The sequence below is a fragment of the Macaca fascicularis genome, chromosome 5 (assembly GCF_037993035.2).
Source record: "Macaca fascicularis isolate 582-1 chromosome 5, T2T-MFA8v1.1".
NCBI lineage: Eukaryota > Metazoa > Chordata > Mammalia > Primates > Cercopithecidae > Macaca > Macaca fascicularis.
The window spans coordinates 7,274,819-7,302,801 of record NC_088379.1 but is presented as its reverse complement, the minus strand read 5'-3'; the positions used below and the strand labels follow the sequence as shown (position 1 = coordinate 7,302,801).

At 50.9% G+C, this 27,983-nt stretch overlaps 2 protein-coding genes across 10 annotated transcripts in view; one reads left to right on the top strand and one right to left on the bottom strand.

Moving 5' to 3' along the window:
* The window catches only part of EVC (EvC ciliary complex subunit 1), a 103,079-nt gene extending 78,483 nt beyond the window's left edge, over positions 1-24,596 (top strand). For 3 of the 8 annotated variants that reach the window (XM_065544763.2, XM_074039412.1, XM_065544759.2), the window contains 6 exons: positions 3,040-3,184; positions 5,848-5,959; positions 9,360-9,486; positions 10,698-10,791; positions 11,523-11,634; positions 24,331-24,596. In XM_065544763.2, coding sequence (XP_065400835.1) covers positions 3,040-3,184; positions 5,848-5,959; positions 9,360-9,486; positions 10,698-10,791; positions 11,523-11,634; positions 24,331-24,457 — 717 coding nt within the window. In that variant the 3' untranslated portion in view covers positions 24,458-24,596. Of the gene's footprint in view, positions 1-3,039; positions 3,185-5,847; positions 5,960-9,359; positions 9,487-10,697; positions 10,792-11,522; positions 11,635-12,131; positions 14,942-24,330 lie in introns of those variants that run through there. The other 5 variants (XM_045392120.3, XM_074039411.1, XM_074039413.1 and 2 more) reach the window with 3 other exon arrangements.
* CRMP1 (collapsin response mediator protein 1) overlaps positions 21,436-27,983 on the bottom strand; it is a 71,986-nt gene continuing 65,438 nt past the window's right edge. For both annotated transcript variants that reach the window (XM_045392117.2, XM_005554449.3), the window contains exons 13-14: positions 26,217-26,382; positions 21,436-22,507 (exon numbers count right to left, since the gene is read on the bottom strand). In XM_045392117.2, coding sequence (XP_045248052.1) covers positions 22,416-22,507; positions 26,217-26,382 — 258 coding nt within the window. In that variant the 3' untranslated portion in view covers positions 21,436-22,415. The remainder of the gene's footprint in view (positions 22,508-26,216; positions 26,383-27,983) is intronic.

Below are 27,983 nucleotides of genomic sequence, written 5' to 3'. Positions count from 1 at the left end.
ACCCTTCATGGAGCTTGTGGCCTAGTAGACTTTACCTGACTTCTCCATGACTTGTTTTTCTCATCCGTAAGATGGGATCTTCTCCCTCACAGAAGGGGAGGATCAGTCGCAGCAGGTCACAGGTTCTCCTCCTGCTGTTAGGCCCTGCATTGCATCATCCTTAGCACGGGCTCTGTCTTTACAGCAGCACTGATTGGGATGTGGTTTCACCCAGAGCCACACAGCTGGTCAGTGGCAGAACCAGGATCCGAACCCAAGTCCCTCTCTCAGAAAGAGAGATATGTGTGCTTTCCGCACCCCTGGCCGCCTCTGCTGAGACACTGGAGCTCTCTGGAGTTCATCCTGACGACTGAGCAATGCCGCGAAAAATCAATTCAGCTGGAGTAGACAGTGGTTTAACTCCTTATCTATTGACGATAATCATAAACAATAGTGATAAAAATGATAACAGTAAGCAGTCACATTAGTGTTGCACTTAAGTCTAACTAAGTGCTTTTTCCGATCTCATCTTGTTGGATTTTCCCCACAATCCTTGCCTGGTCAGGATCACTTTTCTTCCCGTTGGGAAAAAGAGGCCTACGATTGGGCAAAGGATATATTCCAGCCTCCCACCTAGTGAGTGGCAGCGCTGGGGCTGCAGGAGAATGACCAGCACACACGCTGCGTCTGCCTAGTGCCTCCCTTACAAGCTGTAAGGAGAGGTGGGGTGTCCCTTACAGCACCTCACTCGCTGCAGGCCACTGCAGGAAGTGTGTCTGTGACTGGCAGACAGCAGCAGGTTGCAGCCCTGTGCCCAGTAGGCAGCCCTGGCATCGGGAAGCGCAGGAGCTCTTCCAGGAGCCTTCCAAGGAGTTCCTTTCATCTCATAAAGTGAGTCACTTTGTGCGTCTGTGCAGCAAAGAGGCTGGACCCACATTTCTGCAACACCCTGTCTTATTCTAAATCTCACATCTGCCTCAGATTATCCAAACATTAGGGCTGTGCCTGGCTGGTGATCTTGGGAATGTCACCCTGTCCCTAAAATTGTCCACGTGTTACCTAATAGGAAATGCTCGCTGCATGGAAATGGAATAAGGTATAAGGGTGTCGTGTTTTGTCCTCAGCTTTCCAGAGGGATTTTGAGTTGAGATTGGAAAATCAGTACCACCACAACTTCACACTTACAAAAAAGTAAAGTGAAGTGAGGCCAGGCGAGGTGGTTCACGGCTGTAATCCCAGCACTTTGGGAGGCCGAGGTTGCCAGATCACGAGGTCAGGAGTTTGAGACCAGCCTGGCCAACACAGTGAAACACGTCTCTACTAAAAATAGAAAAATTAGCTAGATGTGGTGGTGTGAGCCTATAATCCCAGCTACTGGGGAGGCTGAGGCAGGAGAATCACTTGAACCTGGGAGGCGGAGGTTACATTGAGCCAAGATCGCGCCACTGCACTCCAGCCTGGGTGATATAGCTAGACTCTGTCTAAAAAACAAACAAAAAACAAAACAAAACAAAAAAACAAGAACATTGAGTTTAGTTTCTAGAAGAATGCTCATTTATTCAACCTGTATTCAGAAGCTTCCTGGAACACTAGCGCAAATGTGTGTGCCTATGGGTACGGGAGACTGACCAGAAGGAAACTGAGGAGGAAGAGAGAAGGGGTGGCCAAGGATGAAGGGCCTGGGGAAGGGAGGAGAGGTAGGTGCAGAGTGGGGTGTCCGCCACTCTACTCTGGCAGGAAGGCAGGTGCACACAGGATGTGAAGATGTGGGTGGGCTTGCTGACCTTCGGGGAAAGAGGATGGGAGCTCCCGATAGGAAGTGCAAAGCCGGAGCCCGGGTCCTTGGAGGGGTAGAGTGGGAGCCCCCTTTGCAGATGGGGCAGAGGAGAAGGAAAGAACCATTGGCAGTAAGGGATGAGCAGGGGCTCGGGAGTTAGAAGACCAGCTCGGACCTGCGCGGCCACCCCAGACTGTACAGTCTCCTCACCTCCGCAGCCTCTGCTCCACACCTGTGTGCTCTGGTACCTTTCTCAGATGCTGCGGTGAGAGTAAGTGGGCATTTTTTCTTACCCAAAGCCTAGCACCATCCACTAAATATTTGTTGAAATGGGGATGAGCTTTTCTGGTTTTTACCCAACCTCTTATGAGGAAAAGGATGATAATTGTCAGTGCGCAACCAACACATCCCCAGTGATGGGATGTCTCAGGGTCTCCTGTCTTTTCTGCTTTGGTCTGAAGATGTATCATGTAGAAATGCATGTAGCTGCAAGTAATATGGCTCAAAGAAATAGCCCATAGCACAAGAAATGTGGAGGTGCTGCCACAGTGGCTTTGTGATGTGACCAAGGACAAGGCTCTTTCTTTCTCACCCTGCATTCTTGCTGTTAATTCGTTGCTTCATAGTCTTAAAATGGCCACTGTCACTCCAGACATCAGGCCTGCATTCCAGGCAGGAGGAGGGAACAGCAGTCTTTCACCTGCTGGTCTTCCACCTTAATGTTTAGAAACGGAAGGCCTTGGCACTTTGGGAGGCCGAGGTGGGCGGATCACCTGAGGTCAGGAGTTCGAGACCAGCCTGGCCTGTAACATGGCAAAACCCCATCTCTACTAAAAATACAAAAAATTAGCCAGGACTGGTGGTGCGTGCCTATAATCCCAGCTACTTGGGAGGCTGAGGCAGGAAAATCACTTGAACCTGGGAGACAGAGGTTGCAGCGAGCCGAGATCGTGCCACTGCACTCCAGCCTGGGTAACAGAGTGAGTCTCCATCTCAAAAAAAGAAGGGAAGGCCTCTTAGCAAACTTTCCCTAACATCACATTTCATTGGCCAGAACTAGATTAAACAGCCAGCCCTAGGCATCCCTGACCTAAGAAGATAGGATTCCCGTGACTAGCTTAAACCAGCCATGCACTCTCTGCCTGCTTCCTGACCAATCCAGGTTGGTGAGTAGGCGGAAGATCTGAACCAGGGCATGGGGAGGCAGGGACTGGATGGGCCGTGGGTGGCTCCCACGTGTGACTTCTCTGCTGTCCCCGTCCGTCCTTCCTTTCTCCCCTCAGAGGACACTGATGGAGACAGCAGTGGAGAGCGTCTATGTGACCAGCACTGGTGTCAGTCGCCTGGTGCAGGCATATTACCAGCATATCGGAAGGATCATGGAGGACCACGAGGAGAGAAAACTGCAGCACCTGAAGACCCTGCAGGGTACGGGACCCCCCTCGGGGAAGCCCCAGAAGAGGCTGGCAACGTGTGCTTTTAGTTTGGGGCAGAACAGGATGTCAGATGTTGTGAATTTTATTTTTGGGAATTTAATTCTTTCAATGTTTTAATGTATTTTTTTATCCTCTGCTTTGTCTCAAAAAGCCTTTTTCAAAAGGCACTTAAAGAACCATATGCACAAGGACACATCCAGTGCAATGGGAGTGTTTTAAGTCGATCACTCAGGACAAGGATAGGATACTGAGATGGAGTCAGGGCCAGGGCTTATCTAGGACAGCAGTCCCCAGCCTTTTCAGCACCAGGGACTGGTTTCATGGAAGACTATTTTTCCACAGACCAGGGTGAAGGGGAAGTGATTTCGGAATGACTCAAGCACATGACGTCCATCATGCACTTTCTATTATTATTACATTGGAATATACAGTGAAATAATTATATAACTCACCATAATGCAGAATCAGTGGGAGCCCTGAGCTTGTTTTCCTGCAGCTAGACAATCCCATCTGGGGGTTATGGGAGACAGTGGCACATCATCAGGCATTATATTCTCATAAGGAGCGCACAGCCTAGATCCCTCGCAGGTGCAGTTTGAAATAGGGTTCACGCTCCTATGAGACTCTAATGCCGCTGCTGATGTGACAGGAGGTGGAGCTCAGGCGGTAATGTGAACGATGGGGGAGCGGCTGTAAATACAGATGAAGCTTCGCTCACTCATCTGTCACTCACGTGCTGCTGTGTGGCTGGGTTTCTAACAGTCCAGGGACCAGTACCAGTCTGTGGCCCAGGGTTGGGGACCCCTGATCTAGGACATCTGCCTGCAAATCCTAATTAGACATTCAGTGATTTTGTCTGTGAGCTTCCTGGTGGTCAAAGAGATGGAGACCTACTTAGTTAAAGCTACCACAGTGACCATGAGCCCAGTGGCCCAGGGGGTGTTTGAGACCCCAAGAATTTTCCTGCATAGGCTCTTGTAAAAGGCCACCCTGGGGTGATGGAAAGGACAGTATCCCCAGTTCCAGGAACATACAGGTAAGGATGGTTGGAAGCCAGTTTCATAAATGCCACTTCTTATAACACCCTCCCCTGAATCCAGAGCTTCCGAGCAGGAATTCCTCTTCTCTGATGGGCTTTGCCTGGCGTGTCCAAGGACCGGAGTTGGAATCGATCCCGGGAGAGGCTTCCCTGAGTGTTTCTCCTCTCAGCTGAGCCCAGAGGCCACCTCTGTCTGCCCCTTCTCCTGAGGAATTTGAGGCCTAGATTCAAATAAAATCTTGGCATGTGCCCAGAGATCTGCCAGGTTTTCCAAAGGAAGAGCTGGGCTCATTTAGCAGGAGACAGACATTGCTTGCTGCTGCAGAACATTCCAGAACTGGGGCATGTCTCTTTCCCTCGGTAGGCCTTGGTTTCCCCATCTGTGGGACTAGGGTTGGAGACTGCCCCACCCCAGCCCCCATCCATCCTCTCAGCTCTTATTTCCTGCTTCCTGATACCCCAGCTCTAATGCAGGGATTTCACAGTAAACACATTGAAACAATATAGCTTAACTTAAGCCACATCAACTCCTTTTTCCTTATTTAGTAATCTGTTTTATTTAAGAGTCATACATGCTATGTCCCAGAGGCCATCCAGGTTAAATCTCCCTGTAAGTGCCAGCAAACTCATCCAGCTAGTTAAGTGTGATGGGCCTCCTGCCATGGCCACCGATACGTGAGTTGGGTTTTCAGCTGAGAGGTATCTTGAAGAGGTAGTCTTATAGTTAGTTGCCTGTCCAAACCAGGGGCATTATTAATAATTATACTGGGATGACCGGGTCTAAACCATGCCTGTCTCAGGCAGCCTCATCACTTTCCTTTTTTTTTTTTTTTTTTTTGAGACTGAGTCTCGCTCTGTCGCCCAGACTGGAGTGCAGTGGCATGATCTCGGCTCACTGCAACCTCTGCCTCCTTTGTTCCAGCAGTTCTCCTACCTCAGCCTCCCAAGTAACTGCGATTACCGACACACGTCACTACGCCTGGCTAATTTTTGTATTTTTAGTAGAGACAGGGTTTCACCATATTGGCCAGGCTGGTCTTGAACTCCTGACTTCAGGTGATCCACCCATCTCGGCTTCCCAAAGTGCTAGGATTACACGTGTGAGCCACCTCACCCGGCCTCACTTTACTTTTAAAGCTTTTAAAAGTCAAGAGTTTTCTGAGCAGCTTAATCTCCAAACAAGAAGGAGTTCCAAGATATGGAGCATGACTTCAGAGCCCAGACTTCCTAAGTCCCTGGAGGGCACCCACTTCAGCACTGTGCCCTCACTCTGCCTGGCCAATCACTTTTCCTTTACAGTGTGGCTTTTGAGTTCTTTGTGGTGCCCTCTCAGTGTGGACTTTTTCTTAGTCAGCCCCCCTTTCTCCTGATACAAGAAAGCTGGAGGTGAAGCAGGTGGACAGGGCGCATCATAGATGGTTTCCTTCTGCGGTGCCTGGTCCGTGATGGAAGCCGTGTTGTTGGCACACACAACGCCCTGTCCCTGTGCTGGTGGAATGACACATTCTTTGAGAGCTGGTGTGTCCCGCTTACCCTGCACCCCAGCATCTGCCCCAGCCCTGGCACAGTCGATCTTCCAAACAGAGTCCCTGATTGTCTTGTGTTAAATGGTCTAGGTGAGAGGATGGAAAATTACAAGCTGCGGAAAAAGCAAGAACTCAGCAACCCTTCGTCGGGCAGCAGGACGGCAGGTGGTGCTCATGAGACCTCCCAGGCGGTCCACCAGAGGTGAGGTCCCAACTGAGGTCCCATGTAGGGACGTCCTCTACCCCTTCACATGTCTGTCTGTGGCGCCGTCAGCAGGTGCCATCGTGTGCATTGCCCGTGGACTTGTGCGCTATCAGCCTCCCTCACCCACTGCCTCTGTCCTGGTCTCTGCCCTCCACGCAGCACCTGGAATGGCACCTGGCACAAATGAATGAGCAGGTCAAAGTGTGGTGGCAGCTTCATTCCAGGTTTAAGTGGCATTCGCAGCCCGGACACGTGCCTCCCTTCTCGTACGTGGGGCATTCTCAGAAGCAGACCTTGGCGAGGATTTGGGGGCAGGTTGTTTACCTGGGAGGTGACCCGCAGAAGCACAGTGAGAGGACAGGGAAGTAAGGAAGAGGTGGCTGCTTCTTGTAACTGTGACCATCACAATGAGTGCAAATGTAGCACCCCAAGCCATGCAGACTTCCTATCCCGCAGTGCTGGAGGTCAGAAGGCAGGCTTGGCTCTCCTGGCTTCTCTGGGCCTCACAAGGCCTGAGGGAAGGGACCAGCCGACCGGGCTGTTCTTAGGAGGCTCAGTAACAGCTGTCAGGAAACACGCTGCTGCAGGATTTGCACAGACTGAACTTGCCCTGACTTTCCAGGCTCCCAGCAAACTACGGTCCGGCAAGTCCTCAGATGTGGGGCGCAGAAGCATCACTCAGCTTTCCTGCTAAACTTGCAGGTTCTGGGCCCACACTTGGAGACTTGGGCTTAGAAAGTGTGAGGGGAGCCCAAGAATCTGAATTTTAGCCGCACCCTTCCCCGCCAAGGGATTCTGATAGATGTGGTCCAAGGGCTTCACTTTGGCCCAGGTGATCCAAGAGAAGGAGCCTCAGCAGCCACCTGGGCCAACCTGCTTTATGGAAGAGGAAAAGGAAGCGCAGTGTTGGGAGAGGGGGTGCATGAGGCCATCTGTGACTCACAACTTATATATGGCTGTTGACACCCTTTCCTCCCAGCCGCACCTCCTTGAATTCAGAGAGGCAGTTTCTTTTCTTTTTATTTTTTTTGAAGGAGTGCAAGTACAATTTTGGGACATAGCTATATTGAATAATGGTGAAGTCTGAGCCTTTTATTGTAACCACCACCCAAATAGTGTATGTTTTACCCATTAATTTCTCATCATCCACTCCCCTCCCATTGTCTCGCCACCCTTCTGAGTCTCTGTTGTCCATCCTTCTACTCTTTTTTTTTTTTTTTTTTGAGATGGAGTCTTGCTCTATTGCCCAGACTGGAATGCAATCGTGCGCTCTCAGCTCACTGCAACCTCCGCCTCCCAGGTTCAAGCAATTCTTTTGCCTCAGTCTCCCGAGTGGCTGAGATTACAGGTGCCCACCACCACACCCAGCTAATTTTTTTTTTTTTTTTTGCATTTTTAGTAGAGATGGGGTTTTGCTGTGTTGGCCAGGCTGGTCTCAAACTCCTGACCTCAGGTGATCCACTCGCCTTGGCCTCCCAGTGCTGGGATTACAGGTGTGAGCCACCATACCCGGCCATCACTCCACTTGCTGCGTCCATGTGCACACATTATTGAGCTCCCACTCATAACTGAAAACATGAGATCTTTCTGTTTCTGAGTTGTTTCACTTAAGAAAATGGCCTCCAGTTCCATCCACGTTGCTGCAAAACACATGATTTCATTCTTTTTTATGGCTGAGTAGTATTCCATTACGTATATGGACCACATTTTCCTTATCCAGTCCTCCACTGATGGACACTTCAGTTGATTCCATATCTTTGCCATTGTGAATAATGCAGTAAACACACGAGAGCAGGTATCTTTCTGATATATTGATTTATTTTCCTTTGGGTAGATACCCAGTAGTGGGATTGCTGGATCAAATGGTCATTCTATTTTTAGTTCCCTGAGAAATCATGCTATTTTCCATACAGGCTGCACTGATGTACATTCCCACCAGTGGTGCTAAGTGTTCCCTTTTCTCCACATCCTCACCGTGTTATAGTTTGTCTTTTTAGCGATAGCCATTCTAACTGGGGTAAAATGATCTCTCCTTGTGGCTTTAATTTGCATTCCTCTGATGATGGGTGATGCTCAGCGATTTTTCACGTGCTTCTTGGCCATTTGTGTGTCTTTTTTTTTTTTAAGAATGTCTGTTCATGTCCATAGGCACGGTTTCTAGTGGAACTCGGCCTCCTTGAAGGTGTGAGAGAGGCTGCACCCTGGAGCGCTGGCCTCAGCTGTGCCACATGAGTGATTTGTTTACTGTCCACCCCCCTTCCTGCCACTCAAACTAGAGCTCCATGAGGACAGGGACTGTGAGTCTCTGTTCACACCTGTGTCTCAGAACCCAGCACAGCACTTGACAGGCCAGAAATACTTTAATGTATGAATGAGTGCATGGATGGATGGAGGGAAGGAGGGAAGGAGGGAGGGGTGGAGGGATGGATGACGGGGTCTTGTAGGATGCACAGGAATTTGCTGGGCAAAAACACAGAGATGAAAGGTGTTACTGGCAGACAGAAGAGCATGAGGTAGAAGCAGGGTGGCATTTTCACACCTCCGGGCACTCCACACGCACAGCTGCCTGTCCATGCTAAAGGTGGCCCTGCCTTCAGGTCTGGAAATTTGAACCCTTTCAGAAAATCTGCCCTAAAAGATGGGAGGGAAGCAGGCAGGCAGGGAGTAATAATGGAAACAGGGTGGCTGGATTTGGATGTTCCTGTTTGCTGAGGAACTGAGGGCATCCAGAGAGGTGGGTGGGCCCTGGGGCTCAGGGACCTGGCCTCTGCTCCAGCTCTGTCCCCCTCTCTGAGAGTAACAGGGCTGCCTGCCATATTTGGGATTTCCCAGAGGCTGCATCCCAAGAAGCTTCTCATTTTACAAGGGAGGGGCCAGGGCAATTCTGAGATTTAAAATCAGGGATGGGTAGCAGGTAGGCCTCTGCTCCTTTTAGAAGAATGCCCCTCCCTGGGGGTAAGACTGTTTTCTCATGAGAAGATGCCACCTTCTGCTCAGCCACCTCACAGATATGTGTCCTCAGGGAGGCCCCCACCTCTCTGGGCTTCTTCCCCCTGGCTTTTCTACTCTGCTGCTGGTGTCATGAAGCTCCTCCAAAGATCACATGGAAACTGTGGGCAGGACTCTGTAAACTTGCATGTTGTAAAGGGCGTCCGCTTTGCTGGAGAGGCAGCTGCCTGCGGGGACTGGAGCTGGAGCTACTGTGAATGGTGCCCCTGATGGCCAGGCCCCTCTTGGGGCTCCCAGGGGTCAGCGGCCTCCCTGCCTTCCTTGTCCCTCCTTCCCTCCCTCCCTTCTCCTTCCTTCCCTCCCTCCCTCTCTTCCTTCCTTCCTTCCTCCCTTCCTCCCTCCCTTCCTGCTTACCTGCCTCCCTGCCTGCCTGCCTTCCTCCCCGCAGGATGCTGTCCCAGCAGAAGAGGTTCCTGGCCCAGTTCCTGGTGCACCAGCAGATGCGTCTGCACGCCCAGCAACAGCAGGCAGGAGTCATGGACCTTCTGGAAGCCCAGCTGGAGACCCAGCTGCAGGTACAAGTTACAGAACTGGGCCTTCAAAAAGCAGTGGTTGACAGAGGAGCAGAACTAGCAAAAGCCAGCCTGTGACCGTGGGTCAGCCATGGGGACTGTTGTGAGGGGACTCCTTGGTCCCTGCACTTCCCTGGCTGTGGCATCGTTGACCCGCCAAGTCTCAGCTGCTAAGGGTGCGTCAGCCTCACCTTGGGACCCTGAGCCCCTGGAGGGCAGGTGTGGCCTGTGCGAATCCCTCCAGTGGCTGCAGCACCCCAAGCAGGGCCAGGCCCTGAGCAGCTGGTCAGGCCTCATCTATGGACCTGACAGAGAATTGGGCAGTTCCCTGTGTGTGCATGGCCACCAGGAGGCTTCCGGTGTAATGGTGACCTCTGTGTCACTCAGGCAGTGTTGGCGGTAGCTAAAGTTTACACTTTATTTACAGCAAACAGGAAGCTCAGCTCTCATGATAGAAAGTGCATATTTCATCACAGAAAATCCCATCTGTGTGAGGTTCTACAGTGAGATGTAAGGTGAGAGTATAAAGTGTGGCTAAGCAAAGTGGCTGCCTTTAAAAAAATCAAATCTTCCAGAATGGAAGCATTTCGCAGAGTGTTGGCTCTTTCTGAGTGTTCTCCACTGGCGATGGCAATCGCAGAGTACAATGATAACAATCCAGCAGTGGTGCCGATAGGTACTTACTGAGGGTCTATGATAGACAGTCATGAGCTGAGAGCTTTACACACTTTCCAACAAAAGAGATGACTGCTACTGTCCCCATTACAGATGGACAAACTGAGGCACACACGGGTTAAGTTGCTATCCAGGGTCACACAGGTAATGCGTCATGGAACTCTGGTGTGTCTGTTTACACCACGGTGTTGGCAGTTAAGAGCCCAGCCGGTGGAGTCGGGCAGAAGCGGGTCCCATCCTATTCTGCTGCACCTGCTCCAGGCAGGTCACTGAGGCCCTCTGACCTCAGTGTACTCTGTCAACTGAAGACCGATGGCCGGTGTGAGTGAGGACCCACAGTTACGCAGCAGGAGCTGGTAGATGTCAGTGCGTCCTCCTGCTCCTCTCCTCTCTGGGATGTATCTTAGAAAATTCTCCTCCACGTTAGGGACATGGTGGCCAGCCTCGAGTGTCAGACTTCACCAAGGGGAGAGGGATTTAGAGAAGTCCGGAAGGCAGAGGGAGGTCCAGCTGAATGCTCCTCTCTGCTTGCATTTCAGGAAGCTGAACAGAACTTCATCTCCGAGCTGGCAGCCTTGGCCCGAGTGCCCCTCGCTGAAAGTAGACTGTTCCCCGCTAAGCGTGGGCTGCTGGGTGAGTCGCAGATGCTTGCGCTGCAGCGGGAAGCACTCTGGGCTGAGAGATGTGGGTTCTAGTTCCACACTGGCTGCTCACTCGCTGTGTGGCTTTAGGCATTGTGCCTAGCCTCTCTGGGCTTTTGTGACCTTGTCTGTAAGTGAGCAGGCTTGGCTAGGCCACCCCGCAGGCCCGCTTGCTCTCTAGCATTGGATAATTCCAGTTCCTAGGTCTGGTGTTCACTGGCCGTGTCTCCTTACTGACTCCATTTTTCCATCTGCCAAGTGGGGATAATAAGCCCTTCTCCCACCCCTGCCAGTGACAACTTCAGTGACATCACAGGATGTTTTAGCCTGGTAATGGGAGAGCGACTCAAAAGGTGGTATGAGAACACAGAGATCTGTTAAAACAAAAGCTATCACACTGGTGCTGCGTTTTCAGTTGCTTGCTGCTTCGTTAAGTCTTCCAGTCAGCTGAGTGGAGTGGAAACCCAGTGGGAGCCTAGCAGACTGCAGCTCAAGCCACGGCTCTGCCACTTACTGGCTTGTGCAGGCTTGGGAGAGTACGTCACCTTCCCGGGCCTCAGTTTCCTCATTAGTTGAGTGGCTGTTAATAGCATAAGGTACCAAGCACACATTTGGCCCACACAACATGCTCAAAAACGTCAGGCTGGGTTGGCGTGAGGTTGCAAGAAGTTGTCACTTGTCTAAAGTCGCAGAGCCATGCCTGAGTTCATCTGTCCTCTACAGAGAAGCCCCTAAGGACTAAAAAGAAGAAGCCCCTGCCCCGGGAAAGAGGGGACCTGGGGGTGCCCAACGATGAGGACCTCGCCTCCGGGGACCACACCTCAGGCTCACTCAGGTACGACTGGGCCCCGGGCCTATTGCCTGTGGCTGGGTTTGGTAAATGCACTCAGCTGCTATGTGTCAAAAGTCTGGGCAGGAAAATCAGTCCCCTCAGAGGCATTAAATGTGAAGCTTCAAGAAATGATGGATATGAATGCAATTTGTGGGCAGTAAGCCATGATGATAGCAGGGGTGCCACATGGCTGATACCCTTCCTGTTTGTGTCTCATTTGGCCAGATGAGCCCTGACCTACCTCCATGCCCCACTGGCATCCAGCCTGAAGTGTTGGGCAGTCCCCTGTTTGACCAGGGCTGGCTGTGGTCATGGCACTTGCATGACCTCCTACCCAAGAGAGGGAAACAGGGATTCTATTTGTTTCTTAATGACCCATGTCAAAGTGAAAATTGTTTTGATCACCTTTGGCTGCATTTTCATTTAATCCGATTGGGTAAGTTATGGCATCAGGATGGGCATGGAGTCAGCATCCTGACTGGCTGCCTTTCCTGTTTCAGCAGCAAAAGGCTGAGTCAGCAAGAAAGTGAAGCTGGGGACAGTGAGAACTCAAAGAAGATGCTAAAGAGAAGAAGCAACTTGTAGTTTAAGACCAGACAGCGGGACAGGACCCAAAGCCCTGGGTCTGGGTGTGAACTCCGCCTTCCCTCCCACAGCGCCTACAGGTGGCGAGGAGGGAGAGGACAGTGGCATCTCTACATCACAGGCTCCTCTGAGAGGGATGGAGAAAGACTAGAAATGTGCCCTAAAAGCATAAATGAGTATGGTGGGTGCTGTCACCTGAGAAAACTAGGCATTCCCATGTTGGAAACACGTCTGTGTGAGTTTGCATCTCATTTGGCTTGGAGCGGTGGCTTGATGCCTCATGGATCCTTCTCCCCCAGGAGGGATGTCTTGAGGGGTCCGAGTCTCAGGCCAAGGACCCCTGATGCAGACCCTGCAATCCCTGGGCTGGAGGCCTGTCCTGGCCCACCTGGAGCTGAGGACACACAGATACATAATGACACCTGCAGAAATGTATTCTCTGAGGACACTTAGAATATGAGGAAGAGGGTGTGGCCCCACCCTCGCTTCACCTGTGGGGTGGCTTCTTCCAGACAGCAGACCCCCTCCCCCTGCAGAGAGATGTCATGGGGGTGCCTGCTCTCCCGGATAGATGCTGAGAGCATCCAGAAGCTTCCAGACCAGCTCCTTGTCCACCACAGCCAGGAGAGGCCTTTCCCACCTGGAGAGAAGCGAAGCTTCCAGACCAGCCCCTCACACCACAGCCAGGAGGGACCTTTCCCACCTGGAGAGAAGCTTCCAGACCAGCCCCTCACACCGCAGCCAGGAGGGACCTTTCCCACCTGGAGAGAAGCTTCCAGACAAACCCCTCACACCACAGCCAGGAGAGGCCTTTCCCACTTGGAGAGAAACTTCCAGACCAGCCCATCTCACCACAGCCAGGAGAGGCCTTTCCCACTTGGAGAGAAACTTCCAGACCAGCCCATCTCACCACAGCCAGGAGAGGCCTTTCCCACCTGGAGAGAAGCTTCCAGACCAGCCCATCTCACCACAGCCAGGAGAGGCCTTTCCCACCCTGAGAGAAACTTCCAGACCAGCCCCTCATACACTACAACCAGGAGGGGACTTTCCCACCCTGAGAGAAGCTTCCAGACAAGCCTCTTGTCCACCACAGCCAGGAGAGGCCTTTCCCACTTGGAGAGAAACTTCCAGACCAGCCCCTCTCACCACAGCCAGGAGAGGCCTTTCCCACTTGGAGAGAAACTTCCAGACCAGCCCATCTCACCACAGCCAGGAGAGGCCTTTCCCACCTGGAGGGAAAATTGTTCCTTTCGTGGAGGTTAGGGACCGTCACCCTCAGCACTGTGAACATTTCGGGCGAGATCATTCTTCAGGGGAAGGAGCTGCCCGGAGCATCACAGGATGTTCCAGTGCCCCGGCCTCTGCCCACCAGATGCCAGCACTCCCACCAGTCGTGGCAACCAAGAATGTCGCCAGACACTGCCCTGTGTCCCCAGGATATCACCCACTGCGCTGAGTCAAAGGGTGCCTGCCCTTGTCAAATCCAGGACATAGGCGTGGACATGTCCACAAATCCCCAGAGCCTAGAGGCTCTGGGAGCCTCTCTCAGGGATTTGCTGGGCCATTTGTGACTTCTCATTTCTTAAAACCCGAAATAGACTCTCTTAGTCAGGAACGAGTGACTCTTTCCCAGAAGTGGCCAAAACTTAATATCAGCGTGCTTTCTTCAATTTCCTCACCCATCAGCCAGTGGGCTCTCCAAAGTTAACCGACAGCTCCCTCTTGTGGTTCACTAAAGTATTTCATTATTCCATGGAGTTGTGCAAAGCTGTGGCTTCCTCGGTGCAATATTCTCAGAACCTGCTTTGCATAGAAATCCCTTTTTTTTTTTTTTTTTTGAGACAGAGTCTTGCTCTGTCGCCCAGGCCGGAGTGCAATGGCACGATCTTGGCTCACTGCAAGCCCCGCCTCCTGAGTTCAAGCGATTCTCCTGCCTCAGCCTCCCCAGTAGCTGGGACTACAGGCATGTGCCACCACGCCTGGCTAAATGATTTTGTATTTTATTTTAGTAGAGACGGGGTTTCGCCATACCGGCCAGGCTGCTCTCGAACTCCTGACCTCGATCACGGGACCCCTCTCCTCTAAGAAGGCTCCTGGCTGTCTCCCCGCCACCAAGCTTGCGGCCAGACTCCCTGGCTGTTGCATGGAGCATTTTGCTTCCGGGGTGGCTTCCTCAGCCAAAGGGAATGTGTCATTTGCTGCTCGACCCTGCCCCACCCTTGCCGCCCAGCTGTTGTGCTGGGCACAGTCTGGGGCACAGGCCTCCATGATGAAGACACATGGGCTGTCGGTGCTTTCATCCGTCACAAACTGGCACCTGTACCTGCCAACGGGAGCATGATGGGGACTTCCACGCTGGAATTGCTCCCTGATTAAAATGAGATATGGCTATCTGGAAGACACTGCATGCCAGCCAGTGTACCTGGGCACAGACTCGGGGCCACCCTGGAGCTGATGAAGGCTTGAAGGATGGAAGGGCTGAGCCACACGAAGGCAACACTCAGGGCCAGGGGAGAGAGAAGAGGATCAGCAGTGTGGCCCCAGGATGCCTCTCAGGTGCCCTGCCTCCACTTTGGTTACCATCCCCAGTTCTTATTATGGGCTGTGGGCTGTTATGGTGATGGACGGATGTGAATTTGGAAGGGGACCATGACAGATGATGTATTATGATGAATTCATGAATTAATTCTTTGGTGAAAATAGCACCCTCTGGCCTGAGACCCCAGGATGAAGCCAGTGCGGTTCTTTGTACCCTCCCAGGGTGAGTGCACTCTCCCAGGACCCTCCCGGCCAGCCAGGGGTCACGTTCTGCACAGCGTTCCTCCTGAGGCCCTGGCCAGGGCGGTGCTGATCTTGCTGCCTCTCCTGCTCCCGCCGTCTGCCCATCACATGTTCTCCAACACAAATCTGCCTGGCCTTATGGGCGGCGTTCCCTGGCTCTTAGGAGAAAAAGCCAGATCTTTACCATGGACCATGAGGCCCAGAGAGGTCTAGGCTGAGCCCACCCCTGTGGCCCAGCAGACGCCCTTCCCCTTCACACCCAGCCCCTGTCTCCTCTCATGGCCTCACGTGGGCCACACCCCTTCCCCGCACTGGGCCTTTGCTCGTGATGTGCATTCTGTCTGGAAGACCCCTGCCCCCTCCCCAGCCCTCTGCCCAGTGGCTCCTAGCCACTCCTCACATGGAGGCAGGACTCACATCTCCAGAGATCCCCCTCTACCCCAACCCTGAACAAGGTCAGGGCCCCCCCTTAGACTCTAGGTCCTGTGTGCTTTTGCTGCTGGGATCGGGGTTGGGGCGAGATAAATAACCTTCCTCTATTTCTTGTCCAAGTTCAGAACTATACACAGAGGTGTACAGTGAGACCCACGTAAACAACCCCACGAAACCCAACTCAACCGGCCCTTACCCAGATCCTCCACATGTCCCAGGCCTCCCTAGTGTCACCTGACATGCAGTGGCATCAGCGGGAAAGGGAACAGTGGTCTTAAGGATTGCAGCTAAAAGATCTGACTGTGGCATTGTAAGCTATAAGGAATGTGTTGGTGAACCTGTGGCTAAGGCCAATCCCGGGCCTTGGTGGGGTCTGTGCACGGGTGTCAGAAGTGTGAGTTCCATTAGCTTTACAGTGAATCAGCTGTGGGGCACAGAGGGCAAGCTTTTCCTCCACCCTGTGAAGGCTCCTTGAGAAAGAACTGACCAAGGCAGACCAAGAGGAAAAAGAAAAGCATTCCAATGTCATGTGCGTGGCAGGGGGAATTGCAGGAGAGTGACGGCCCCACAAACCAGTGAGGTCCAGGTGCTTCCACACCCCTCCTCATAGGGAGTCGGGAAATGGGGGAAATGTGACTGTTTAGAGGGTAAAACATGATTTATAGGGGGAACGAATTGATCCAGAGGCAGGCACTGTCTTGGGAGTAATCCTTTCCAGACTGGCCAATCAGGTATTTCTCCTCCTCCCCAAAGAAGATTAAAAGAGAGAGAGGGAGAGGGGCCGGGGAAGTCCCCTGTGCTCTCCCCCAGACAGTGGAAGCCCCTCCCTCTATGGAGACCAGAAGAGTGGGAGAGGGGATTCTCTATTCTCCCCTAAATGTTTCCTCTATAGCCCTTAACAGAGTGTGCAATTTGGTGCTTTGAGGAATCATTTGATTTGCACCTGACATCCCCCCTGGAATGTACACCATTGACCGGCCACATGCCACCTGGTGTATAACAGGCATTCATGGTCACCTGGTGGAAGGGAGGGAGGGAGGCCTGGGAATATTCCTTTCCTCCCATGGCATATGGATTGGAAGGAAGGGAGGGAGGAAGGCTGAGTATATACTTTCCTCCTGTGGTGTATGGATTGGAAGGGAAGGAGGGAGGGAGGGAGGCTGGGAATAAGTTCTCCCCGTGGCATATGGATTTGGCTGTGTGTCAGCATTACCCAGGGGCTCATTAAAAACATTCTTAGCCCCATCCCAGAGATCCTGAGTCAGCAGATTGGACAATCTATTTTTTCCCCACTGGGCTCCCGCTGATGGGCTTGGTCCATGGCCTGCAATGCAGCCACCGGACTTGGTCTGAGGTCAGCTCTTCATCCGCCTTGTTCTGGCTGTGGTGGCTATGAACATGTACCTCTTGGGTCCTCAACAGCAAGGAGCAAAAACAACTAACATCCTGGGGATTTCCTGCCATGCTCGGAAATCCTTCCCTGTGTGAGCGTGGAGGTCACACTTCCTGCAGGGTGCTCCCAGTGCCTGCATGAGGCAGGGATATGGAGGCCTCCTGAGTCCGCATGACAGGGCTCCTCCAGAGGACAGCCTGGGCTCCAGGACCTCTTGCTCTACCTGCTGAGACTTAGAACTGTGCAGCCCCAGAGTCTTGCTTCCCTCCCTCCTTTCTTCACTCTCTTCCCTCCCTCCCTCCCTTCTTCCCTCTCTTCACTCCCTCCCTCCCTTCTTCCCTCTCTTCACTCCCTCCCCTCCCTCCGTTCTTTCCTTTCCTCCTCTGTCCTTCTTTCCTCCCTCCCTCCCTTCTTGCCCTGTCTCCCCTCCTTCCCTCCCTTCCCTTCTTCCCTCTGTCCCCTCCCTCTCTCCCTCCATCATGGGGCTCCCAGCTGCATCACAATCTGTGGACTCTGCCTCCTCTGGCTCCCTCCTCATTTCCCCTCACAGGTATTTCCCCTAATACACATCTCACCCACATCTAATCCTGGCTCAGTGTCTGCGTCTCAGAGGACCTGGACTAAGGCACTTGCCGTCTCAGGCTTAGGGACCCTTCAACCTCCTGAGAACTCTGGGCCCAGGCAATCCTAGAGAACTGGCTCCTGTCCATGTTCTCCTTTCTCTGGAAACTGCTTAGACACCTCCTTCATGCTCTGAGCAGAGGCAGGACAGGTCAGGAGAAGGAATAGGGTGAGACCCCAGCCTGAAGGTCACAGGGACACCTGGTCCAGGAGAAATCCCCTGCAGCAGGCATTTGCTCACATGGCTACAGGTGAACGCTGGGATACGGAGTGTTCTTTTTTGCTACGAAACTAGAGTCATGGAGGTCCTGGTCAACATTCTTCCTTCCAAATACAATGGCCTGGATGGGGGAGGGCAGTGGCTACAGAGGCTTCCTGCTTCGTGTTGGGGGTCTTGTCCATTGCAAACTGGCACCAGCCGGGACCCCAGGCTACCCACGTGGTGTTTGGCTCCTGTCTGATAGCGAAAGGCTTTGAAGACCACATCCAGGCATAATGGATAGCCAGGCTGCCTGAGTGGTTTGATAGATCTCCCAGAAAACTCCCAGATGGACCCTGGACACCTGGCACAGCCATGCCACAGCTTTTCTCCTCCTGGGAACAGGCTACCAGTGAGAGGCTTTTACTCTGAAGCCAGGTGCACCAGGGCCCCGGGATCCTTTCCTCTAAAATCTCTGCAGGTCTGAGCTAAGAGAAAAATAGAAACCTCAAGTTGCTAAGAGCCCCTTTTGCTTAGGAAACTTCATGCTTTTTCACTTCATAAATGGACTTGATTGGAATGAACGTTTAGGCAAATTGTCAATGGGCATCATCAAGGCCACATTCTGCCTTGGAAAGAGTAACACAGAGGAGGGTTACGTGCTTTTGTCAGAAGAGTAGCTCTGTTGAGTCTATAGAGATTTGGCCACAGGCTAAGGGTAGCACCTTCTCTTGTCCACTGTTTACAATCAAGGTGGTCAAACCAACCCTGGGGGCTAGAACATGGTAGACCCTGCTGGTGACATCTGAAAATGGTTTGGCTTTACGTAGATGAGGGAAGAGTATGTGCAAAGACCTTGCCCATTCTGTCTCACTTTTAAGAGTCAATATGCAATCTGGAGGCAAAGATAGACAAACCAACTGATATGGTTTTGCTGTGTCCCCACCCAAATCTCATCTTGAATTGTAGCTCCCATAATTCCACGAAGTGGGAGGGACCTAGTGGGAGATAACTGAATCATGGGGGCAGTTTCCCCGCATACTGTTCTTGTGGTAGTGAATACGTCTCAAGAGATCTGATGTATAAGGGAAAACCCTTTTCACTTGGTTCTCATTATCTCTCTTGCCTGCCATCATGTAAGATATGCCTTCTGCCATGATTGTGAGGCCTCCCCAGCCACGTGGAACTGTGAGTCCATTAAACCTCTTTTTCTTTATAAATTACCCAGTCTTGGGTATGTCTTTATCAGCAGAGTGAGAACGGACTAATACACCAACAAATGCAGAGGGGCCAGAACCAGCCCCTCCTGGGACATCAGAGCCAACGGTTAAGTGCTCTGGATCCAAGCCCATTTACTTCATGTTGATAGGTTGAAATTGGCCATGGCGAGAGACTTACGTTGAAACTTAATACCCAATGTGGCAGTACTGAAAGGTGTGCCCTGCTAGAGGTGATTGGGTCATGAGGGCTCTCCCTTCATGAATGGATTAATTCATTCATAGATTAGTGTATTAATGAGTCAATGGATTAATGGGTTATCATGGGAGTGGGACCAGCAGCTTTATAAGAAGACGAAGCGAGACTTGAACCAATACACTCAGCCCCGTCACCATATGATGCCCTGCACTGCCTTAGGACTCTGCAGAGTCCCCACTAGCAAGAAGGCTCTCACCAAATGCACCACCACCACCCCAACCTTGAACTTCTCAGTCTCAAAGTCTGTAAGAAACAAATTCCTTTTCTTTATAAACTACCCCATCTCAGGTATTCAGTTACAGTGATGCAAAACGGACTAAGACAGAAAATTGGTACCAGAAGTGGGGTTCACAGAACCTAACTAACACTACAAACAAGGGCTTTCTACCCCACCCACCTTCACCCATTGTTCAACATTGATTTGGCAGCACACTTCTGGACCACTGAATCAGAAGGATCCACACAGATATAATCACCTGACTTACAACAAAGGCCCCACTGCATCTTAATGGGGGAAAGAATAGTCTTCGCAATAAATGGTGTTGGGTCAATGGGAGATGATATGGGAGATGGAGAACCTTCAGTCCTACCTTATATTGTACATAAAGATTATTGAGAGATGGCTCATAGACCTAAATGTGAAAAATTAAACTTATAGAGAAAACCTAGAAGACTACTGTGGTAGGCAGAATAATCCTCGCCATCCCTGCCACCAAGATGACCACATCCTAGTCCCTGGGCCTGTGAGTATGTTATGTGACATGGCTAAAAGAATTGGGGTGCAGATGAATGAATGAGAATAAATAGCCTTCCTCTAAAACTTTCTGAGAAACTCTCTCTCCCTCCTTCCAAGATCTCAAGAGGTAAAAGGAAGTCACATGCCTTAAAAGGAGTGTTGCAGCTTAGTCGTCAAGAACTAAGGATTATCTGAGCCACCAGGTCTCCTATCCCCGGTAACTGTGCCTCTTGGAGGTGCTGGGGAACCTGAAGTTCGACATGGGCTCCAGATTATGCTGGCTGGACAGTGGTTCCCATGACCTGGGAGTCAGGCAAGCACCCCATCAGAGTCTGTCTTAGAGAAGGTGCTAGGGCTGCTTCTGCTTCCACTTCCACCCTGACAGGACTGAGGAGGTGAGGCCCAGAGAGCAGACTGGATAACTTCATCCTGCTAACTTTACTCTTCTGGAAGTTTCCCTTTATTAGTCCAAATGGGCCAAAGCTGAACATCAAAAATCCTTACCATCCATTCTTGGTCTTTCCATCCAAAAATCCTTACCATCCATTCTTGGTCTTTCCATCCAAAAATCCTTACCATCCATTCTTGGTCTTTCTCAGTAGTTAGTTAACCTTGTTTCAAGGAAGTCTATAACTGACCCTGAGCCAGCACTTCTTTAAACCTTAACGAAGGTATCCACACGAAGCTGAGGAGTAGGGGAGGAGAAGGACACATGAAAAGCACTGAGTTGATATGGGAGCAGGCCATCCAAAGCCATCTGCCTCAAATGTCCTTGGAGCTCAGTAATTAGGAGCAAGGAGCTTTGGACTAGGGCCCAAAGTGCCTGGGTCCTAGATTCAAATCCTGGTCCCATCACTTCCTAAGTGTGTGATCCTAGACAAGTTATTGATCTCACTCTGACTCAGTTTCCTCATTTGTACAATGGGGATTATAATCCCTACCTCATAGAGCACCTGGCATATAGCAAGCACTACACAGATATTAACCCATGTATTTATCATTTCCGCCAACTTCATCACCATCACCAACACCACCATCATCATCATCACCATCATCACCACTATTGTCACCATCATCACCATCACTGTCATCACTATTATCACCATTACCACCATCATTACTGTCACCACCATCATTGTCATCACTATTACTAATAGCTAATGGAAGCAAGCAACTTTGCCTGGTGTTTTGCCCCTCCTTTATTGTATCTCTAGCTCATGGAAATGGAGGGAATAAATGTGAAGTTTAGGAGACTGAAGTTTCCAGTCTGAGGCTGATCCATACAATATAAGAAGAAAGAGAGCCAGTAAAGGCCAAACAGAATGGAATAGATGCAAGAGTTGAGCCTATTTTGTGGAAGCCCGCCCATCAGCCATCTTCCCTCTCTTCTCCTCCTTGGGTCTCAGGAACTCAGCCTTCAGAAGTCATGAACTAAACCTCTCCTCCCACCCCCACATCCACCAGTCTGTAAGAGTGAGTCCTCAGGAAGCAGCCGCCACCATTCATTACCATGTGGGGGGACTGCCAAGTATTTGTACACAATCCAGATACTACCACTGAAATCAAAGTGCCCCAGTCAGGTCAGTGGGCAGTTCATTTTCTTTATTTTTTCACAAGCTTTGAATTCAGAAATAAGAGCCACAACAAGTTGGTTGTTAAGTAAAAATGGGAGTGATTACAAAGGAAAACTTTGTACAAAACTTTAAAAATCTGACTGCCCCATCAACTGCCTCGGAGGGACCAGGACTCAGGCCACCCAGGGGCAGCCATCACCCCCCCCCCATTGTCAGCCCCGAATGGGGATGGGGAGACCTCTTTCTGAGTGTGAACCTGGCTCGGCCTGAAGCCTAGAGCTGGCTTGAAGAACACACACAGACCAGAAGACAGCACGGTGAGTTACAAGTGCCACGGAGACCAGGGTTTCTGACACAGGATGTGGAGGATGCTTCTTTGCAACCTAGTGCAAGGCTTCCCCTGCCATTCCGAGAATTCACGGATCTCACGGGTGGGGGTGGGGCGAGCTTCTTTCTAGTGTGGACCAGAGGTGGGGGCAATGAGTAAACATCTTCACTGCAAGAGGTTTGGGACTGTCTCTCAGGGCTTGAGGTCTCGGCATCGTGTCTCAGTCAGTCCTTGGCGATGTCCCCTCAGACGCACTCACAGACTTGCATACGTAATTTAGTAACATGCATCAACTATCCTAGAACATCTACAGGGTGCAAAGGAACCACCACTCAGAGAATCATGGAGCCAGTGGAGTTAGAAGTGGAAGGGACAGAACAAGACAATGCTAAAACCTGTGGTTCACTAGGAAGGGGGAATGAAAACACCATGCTCCGAGGTGGATTCAGCATGAACACAACTGTGGGGCAAGGAATTTCCAAGCAAACACACCACACTAGTACCACTTCTTCCTAAACAGAAAAGGGAAAGAGCATCCTTCGACTTCCCCCTCCCTCCATCAGCACCAACTAAAACTGTGGGTTTCAAATACACTGACAGGAAAAGGGATGGACATGATTCCCAGAATCCTTCACGCTAGCTCCTCTGCGCATCCGCGTTCAACCGAGGCTGGTGATATTGGAGCGGCCACCAGGGGGCGCCACGATGCGGTGGCCGGTGCGCCTGGGATTGTTGTCATCTATCTGGGCACCTGAAAGAGAGCGCCAGTCGCTGCTGGATGGGATCGGTTAACATCAGCTCCACGCTGTTCCTGGAGGCCATGTACTCTGCCATGCCCCGCACCTTAGCAGAAACCATGACCCCTCCCCGTCTTCAGGTGTTCTCCACTGGACCGACCTTCATTCAGGGCTCAGTCCAGGACCAGCCATGGGAAGCCCCCCTGGCCTCTGCAGAGTCCACTGCTCCCTCTTCTGTGCCCCTCAGTCCTTGGGCTCTCCCTCCTTCAGCCCTGACCACCTTGTGTTGTTCTTGTCAAAGTCCCCAGTAAAATCTGACATTGCTGAGACAGGTGATCAAACAAGTTACTGAGTGCCTACTGTGTGCAGGCACACATTTGGTGCTTTAACATGTTACTGCATTTAGGGCACACAATCATACTATGAAGGGGGTGTTTGTACTCCCATCTTACGGGTGAGCAATTTGAGGCTCAGGCCACGTGTCCTGCGGGACACAGGTGTTGGGTGGGGAAGCCAGGATTAAAGCCCAAACTGGTTGGTTTTCAAAGCCCGTGCTCTTAGGCACAGTGTCCCACACTCCAAAGGTATTTTACATATTTTGTGTGTGCACATTTGCATATGCATGTGCATATGTGTGTGCACGTGCATGTGAACTATGCAAGCTGGATTTACTTCCCTCGGCAATAGGTGGATCTGGAGGGGCGTGCGGTGTGCAGAGGTTCTTAATTTTAAACTTTCAAAACCAACCATTCATTCTAATTTTATGTATTCTCTTGCATAAAGATGTAAAATTCTAGCAGCAAACCCAGTGCCTGGAGCTCAACAAACATTCTATTAAATGAGTAAATCATGAAAGATGGATAATGCTGAAAGGTGGGAAGTATAGAGTTCTAATCGGGGAGGGGATGTTCAGCTGGTGGAACCAAGGAAAAGCAAAAAGATAAAAGCAAAGAAGCTGTAAGTCTGCCTTTCTTCATGGTCTAGAACACAGCCTTCCTGCACAAATAACTCACAGTCTTCCTGCACGCAACTTATCACCAGACCCTTGGCTAACGGAAAAACGTAAGTTAGCTCACTGCATCCACAGCATTATCAGTACTGCACAAAGCCCTCTTCAGTACACAGCACAAGCACCATCCTATACAATCTCCAGCAAGCCTTTGTTTCCTTGCAGTCAGCTCCTTTCTCGCTGACCTACCCACTGCACCCTTTCATACTTTTTCTAATAAATCTGACTTTCTTTACCTACAACGGTCTTGGTGAATTCTTTTTACTAGCTGCAGAACACTGGCCCCACATAGTTGCCACCTGCAACAGGAAGGAGACTCAAGTTTTAGTGATGTCTTGAATTTAGTAATTCCTTGAATTACTAGTAATTTAGTAATGCCTTGAATTTGGGCAATTTGGAGTAAGACACCACCCCACTCCCTTGGCCTCATTTTCTTTTCAGCACAATTAGAACAGTAGACTAGACAAGCCCATTCCAACTCTGACATTCATTTGTCTATGTAAGCCACTAAGAATTTGGTTCAGAGTACTGACTTTTCTTTTCTCCCACTGTTTCACTGGTAGACAGTATATGTCTTCTTGCAATACGAGAATCCCCTAAAGGCCTGGAATCAGGCCTAGCACTTAGTACCTTTTTCCTTATAACCATCTGTACCTTGCTGGTTACGTGTCTGTACTTTGAAAATACCTGCTGGAAACCTCGTATTGAAATTTGACCCCAAAGTTGGAGGTGGGGGCTAATGGGAGGTGCTTGGGTCATGAAGGACAGATCACTCACGAATGGCTTGGCGTCAGCCTCATAGTAATGAGTGCATTCTTGCTCTGTTAGTTCTCAGAAGAGCTGGTTGTTAAAGAGCCTAGCGCCTCCGCCTTCTTCCTCTGTCTTCCTCACTTGCCATATGATCTCCGCACACACCAGCTCTCCTGCGCCTTCTGCCATGCTGGAAGCAGCCTGAGGCCTTCAGCAGAAGCAGATGCTGGCACCATGCTTCTTGTACAGCCTGCAGAGCCGTGAGCCAAGTAAACCTCTTTTGTTTAATTACCCAGCCTCAGGTATTCCTTTATAGCAATGTAAATGGACAAAAACAGACACTAATCCATGCTACAGCTCTATATGTAACAATATGCAGATATTTAAAAACGGCATCTGTGAGGTTTTTACTGATGTTGGAAAGCATCTGTGCTGTTGGTACCAAATGAAGTCACCTATCAACCTGCCTTGAGGCTGGCTGAGAGCAGTGGTGCTGTGGGCCTCAGGAGGACTAAGAGTGAAACTGAGAGAACAAGGGTGGGGAGTGGCCCTTCCAGGAGGCTTTTAACTTCATTGTTATTCTTGTTCTAAGAACAATGGGGAGGAGGATTTTCTGTCCATGTTTAATTGCAATTGAGCAACGTTTAATTGCATAACTTCAGAGAAGAGGTCCAGTTTGCAAACTCCTTGAGAGCGTGTGTCTTGTTGGCAACCAGACAGCTTTTCCCAGGACTGAAGCCAATCCCTGTTTTGCTGATTGAGCATCACATGACTATTAGCATTCTATTTAGGTTCCATTTTGTACAAAAATATTAAACACTGGAAGCTCTTCCATGAAAGTCTTATGGAGAGTGAGATGAATGGGGAGGCTTCCCTGATTCATGCCCCCTCTGCCTGATCACTGAATCAGACACTTCCTGAATGGATGAGAGGTTCTGCCACCACACAACCTAAATTGATACTTCATCCTCTCTCTCTCTTTGCCCCTTCCACTCTCTCTTTTGCTAAGTATATCGCCTTTCCTGACCAGGAGTTAGCAAGCTGGTCCATTGACTAAATCCAGCCCACCGTCTGTTTCTGTACAGTCCATGACCTGAGAAGAGTTTGTACATTTTCAAATGGCTATTGAATATAACATCCTAGATGTTGACATCCTAGATGTTGCCTCTTAGCTTGCAAAGCCTAAAGTATTTGCTATCTGGCCCTCTAAGAAAAAAAATCACCATAGGCTTAGTACCTAGCACAGTGTGGAACCCATGCAACGCCTCAAAGAGTTTGCAGGACAAAATTCCAATTTAACTTTCTCAACGTGTGCGTGCCTGCCCTCATGTGGCCATCTGTCGAAATTGCAGACACACTGCCCTGGGGCCTTAAGAAAGTCAGGAGGGATCAAGTAGGTATCTAATTTTGTTCCCACACATTTGTTGAGCACCAAGTCCTGGTATTTTGATACTGAATTTCTTGGGTCTTCAGTTTCCTCTTTAAATAAATAGATATAATGTCACTCTATGGAGTAGTGAGGATAAAATAAGATCACGGGTTATGAAAGTACAACACCACAGTGGGCAAACAGGCTAAAGACGTGCGCAGACCACACGCCCTGCAAATGGCAGCTACTCCCATCTCTTGCTCATCCCCACCACTTCATGTTTACCTTCATGAGGAAGAGTGAAAATGTTCCCAGTGTGTGTAAGGATGAGTACTGGGACAATTTTGGTGCCACTCTTTGTAAACCCAGGTCAGGTACCACCATGTTGCCCCCCTAACATGGACCCCCCTCTGCTTGGTGACCATACCAGCCCACTCTGCCCCACTAGTGAGAACAGGCTCGGGCAGGGCATACTCCCTTCCCTGCTTCTTCATCTAGTGTCCAAGGCCACGTGTCCATTTCCTCAGGAGCAGCAGGAAGGACTTGGCCTGAACTGCTGCACATGTGGGGAGCCTGGGCCGCCACTCATTCCTACCTGATAAGCTGAAGTTGGACTGGTGGAGGTTTCTGATGGGCGGGGGCTGGTGTTTGGAAGGCGAAGATTTGGCTGAAGGAGCGGGAGTTGCATATTTGGGTGTAGCTGGCACCTCGTATACAGGACCGTCATACATGCCCCTGGAAACCCCTTGCAATCCAAAAACCTAAACAGAGGATGGGAGAGTGTGATTGATCGACACTGTGCACCTGTGCCTTTCTGGGCAGACAAAGCAGAGCCCTGTGGGTGAGAGAGAAACCTGAGGTCACTTCGAATGTGCATGCACACATACACAACACACACACGTATGACATGTGCACATCACACATATGCACCCACACTCACACAGGCGTTCATACACACAAGCATGCATACATACACATATACATACCCACATGCATACACATACGTAGAAGCACACACCACATGCACTCGCATATATGCAGTCATGCACATATATACACATGCACATGCAGTAAATATGCCTACACAGTAGCATACACACGTGAACATGCACACACACTCTGAAACACATATACAGATATTCACACTCAAAGGCATACACTCACATATGTATACACATGCATACATGCCCACACACATACGCACTCAGATATACACACCCGTATATACACTTACATACACATTCATACACATACACACAAAGCTTCATGCAGGAGGACCCCAAATGCCTTCCAAGAAGAAATCGCTTTCCCTGACACTACCGCCTACCCACCCCCGGAAAGGACCTCTGAATCCCAGACACACAGCAGCAAAGGCCCCATCTTCATGTACGTTCTTGCAGAAGTCAATGGCAAGGCAAAGATTCAGGGGGCAGGTAGTTTGTTGGAAGATGGTTCCAGAAAGGGGGAAGAAGTGGGGAGGTGAGACAGGGAGGGAGAAAACTCAGTACAGAGGGACAAGGAGTGGGCCAGGTCTGTGGGGGGCAGGGCTGGGGACACTGTGGGGAGCACACCTCCGCACCAGCCTGCAGGAGGATGGGGAAGGAGGACAACAGAACCACAGCCCCAGCCCCACTGGGAAAGGGCTATGGGGGCGGAGACCATGAAAGCAGCAGGGCTTCCAGGCAGGAGGCTGTCAGCCCGCTAGGAACTGCCGATAGCAGCCCAGGTGACCTCAAGGGTGGCCAAGGTTGGGAGGGCACCTGCTCCAGGCACTGGAGAACAGCATGTGTTCAGGGACCTGCCCAGGGTCCCACCATGGGTCAGTGGCAGCGCCCTACCCCAACACGGGGCTTCACCCTCTACAGCAGGTGACAGTGTCCTGACCCCAGCCCCGGCTCCCTCCTTCTCCATAGCAGGTGACAGCACACTGATCCCCAACTCTGGGTTCCTGCCTCCCCATAGGAGGAAGCCTCAATTTTAGCACTAAGTTCAAAGACCCACCACCTGCCTATCACGTTGACGGCCCTCCCCTCTGTCCCTGGAGCCCTGCTCCCTGACTCCCTGGGCCTCATTGTATCCTGTCCGCTTTTCTCTGTGGCTTTTGCGTTGCTTCCTGGGTGAGGCCCTTCATCACTCCCTGAAGCTCAGGTGGCCAGAGGCAGGCTCTGGTGCAGGTCTCTCCCTCACCTGGCCTAGCTCCTGCAGGCGTGAAGGAATCCCCGTGCGATGGGACCCCTGGTCCTACTGCTCCTGCAAACTGCTGTCTTGGCGTTTGGGGTCACATATCTGCTCTCACGGAAGCAGACAGTTAACCGCAGGCCTCAGATTCAGACCAAGAAGGAAATGAAGCCCGCCAAGGGCT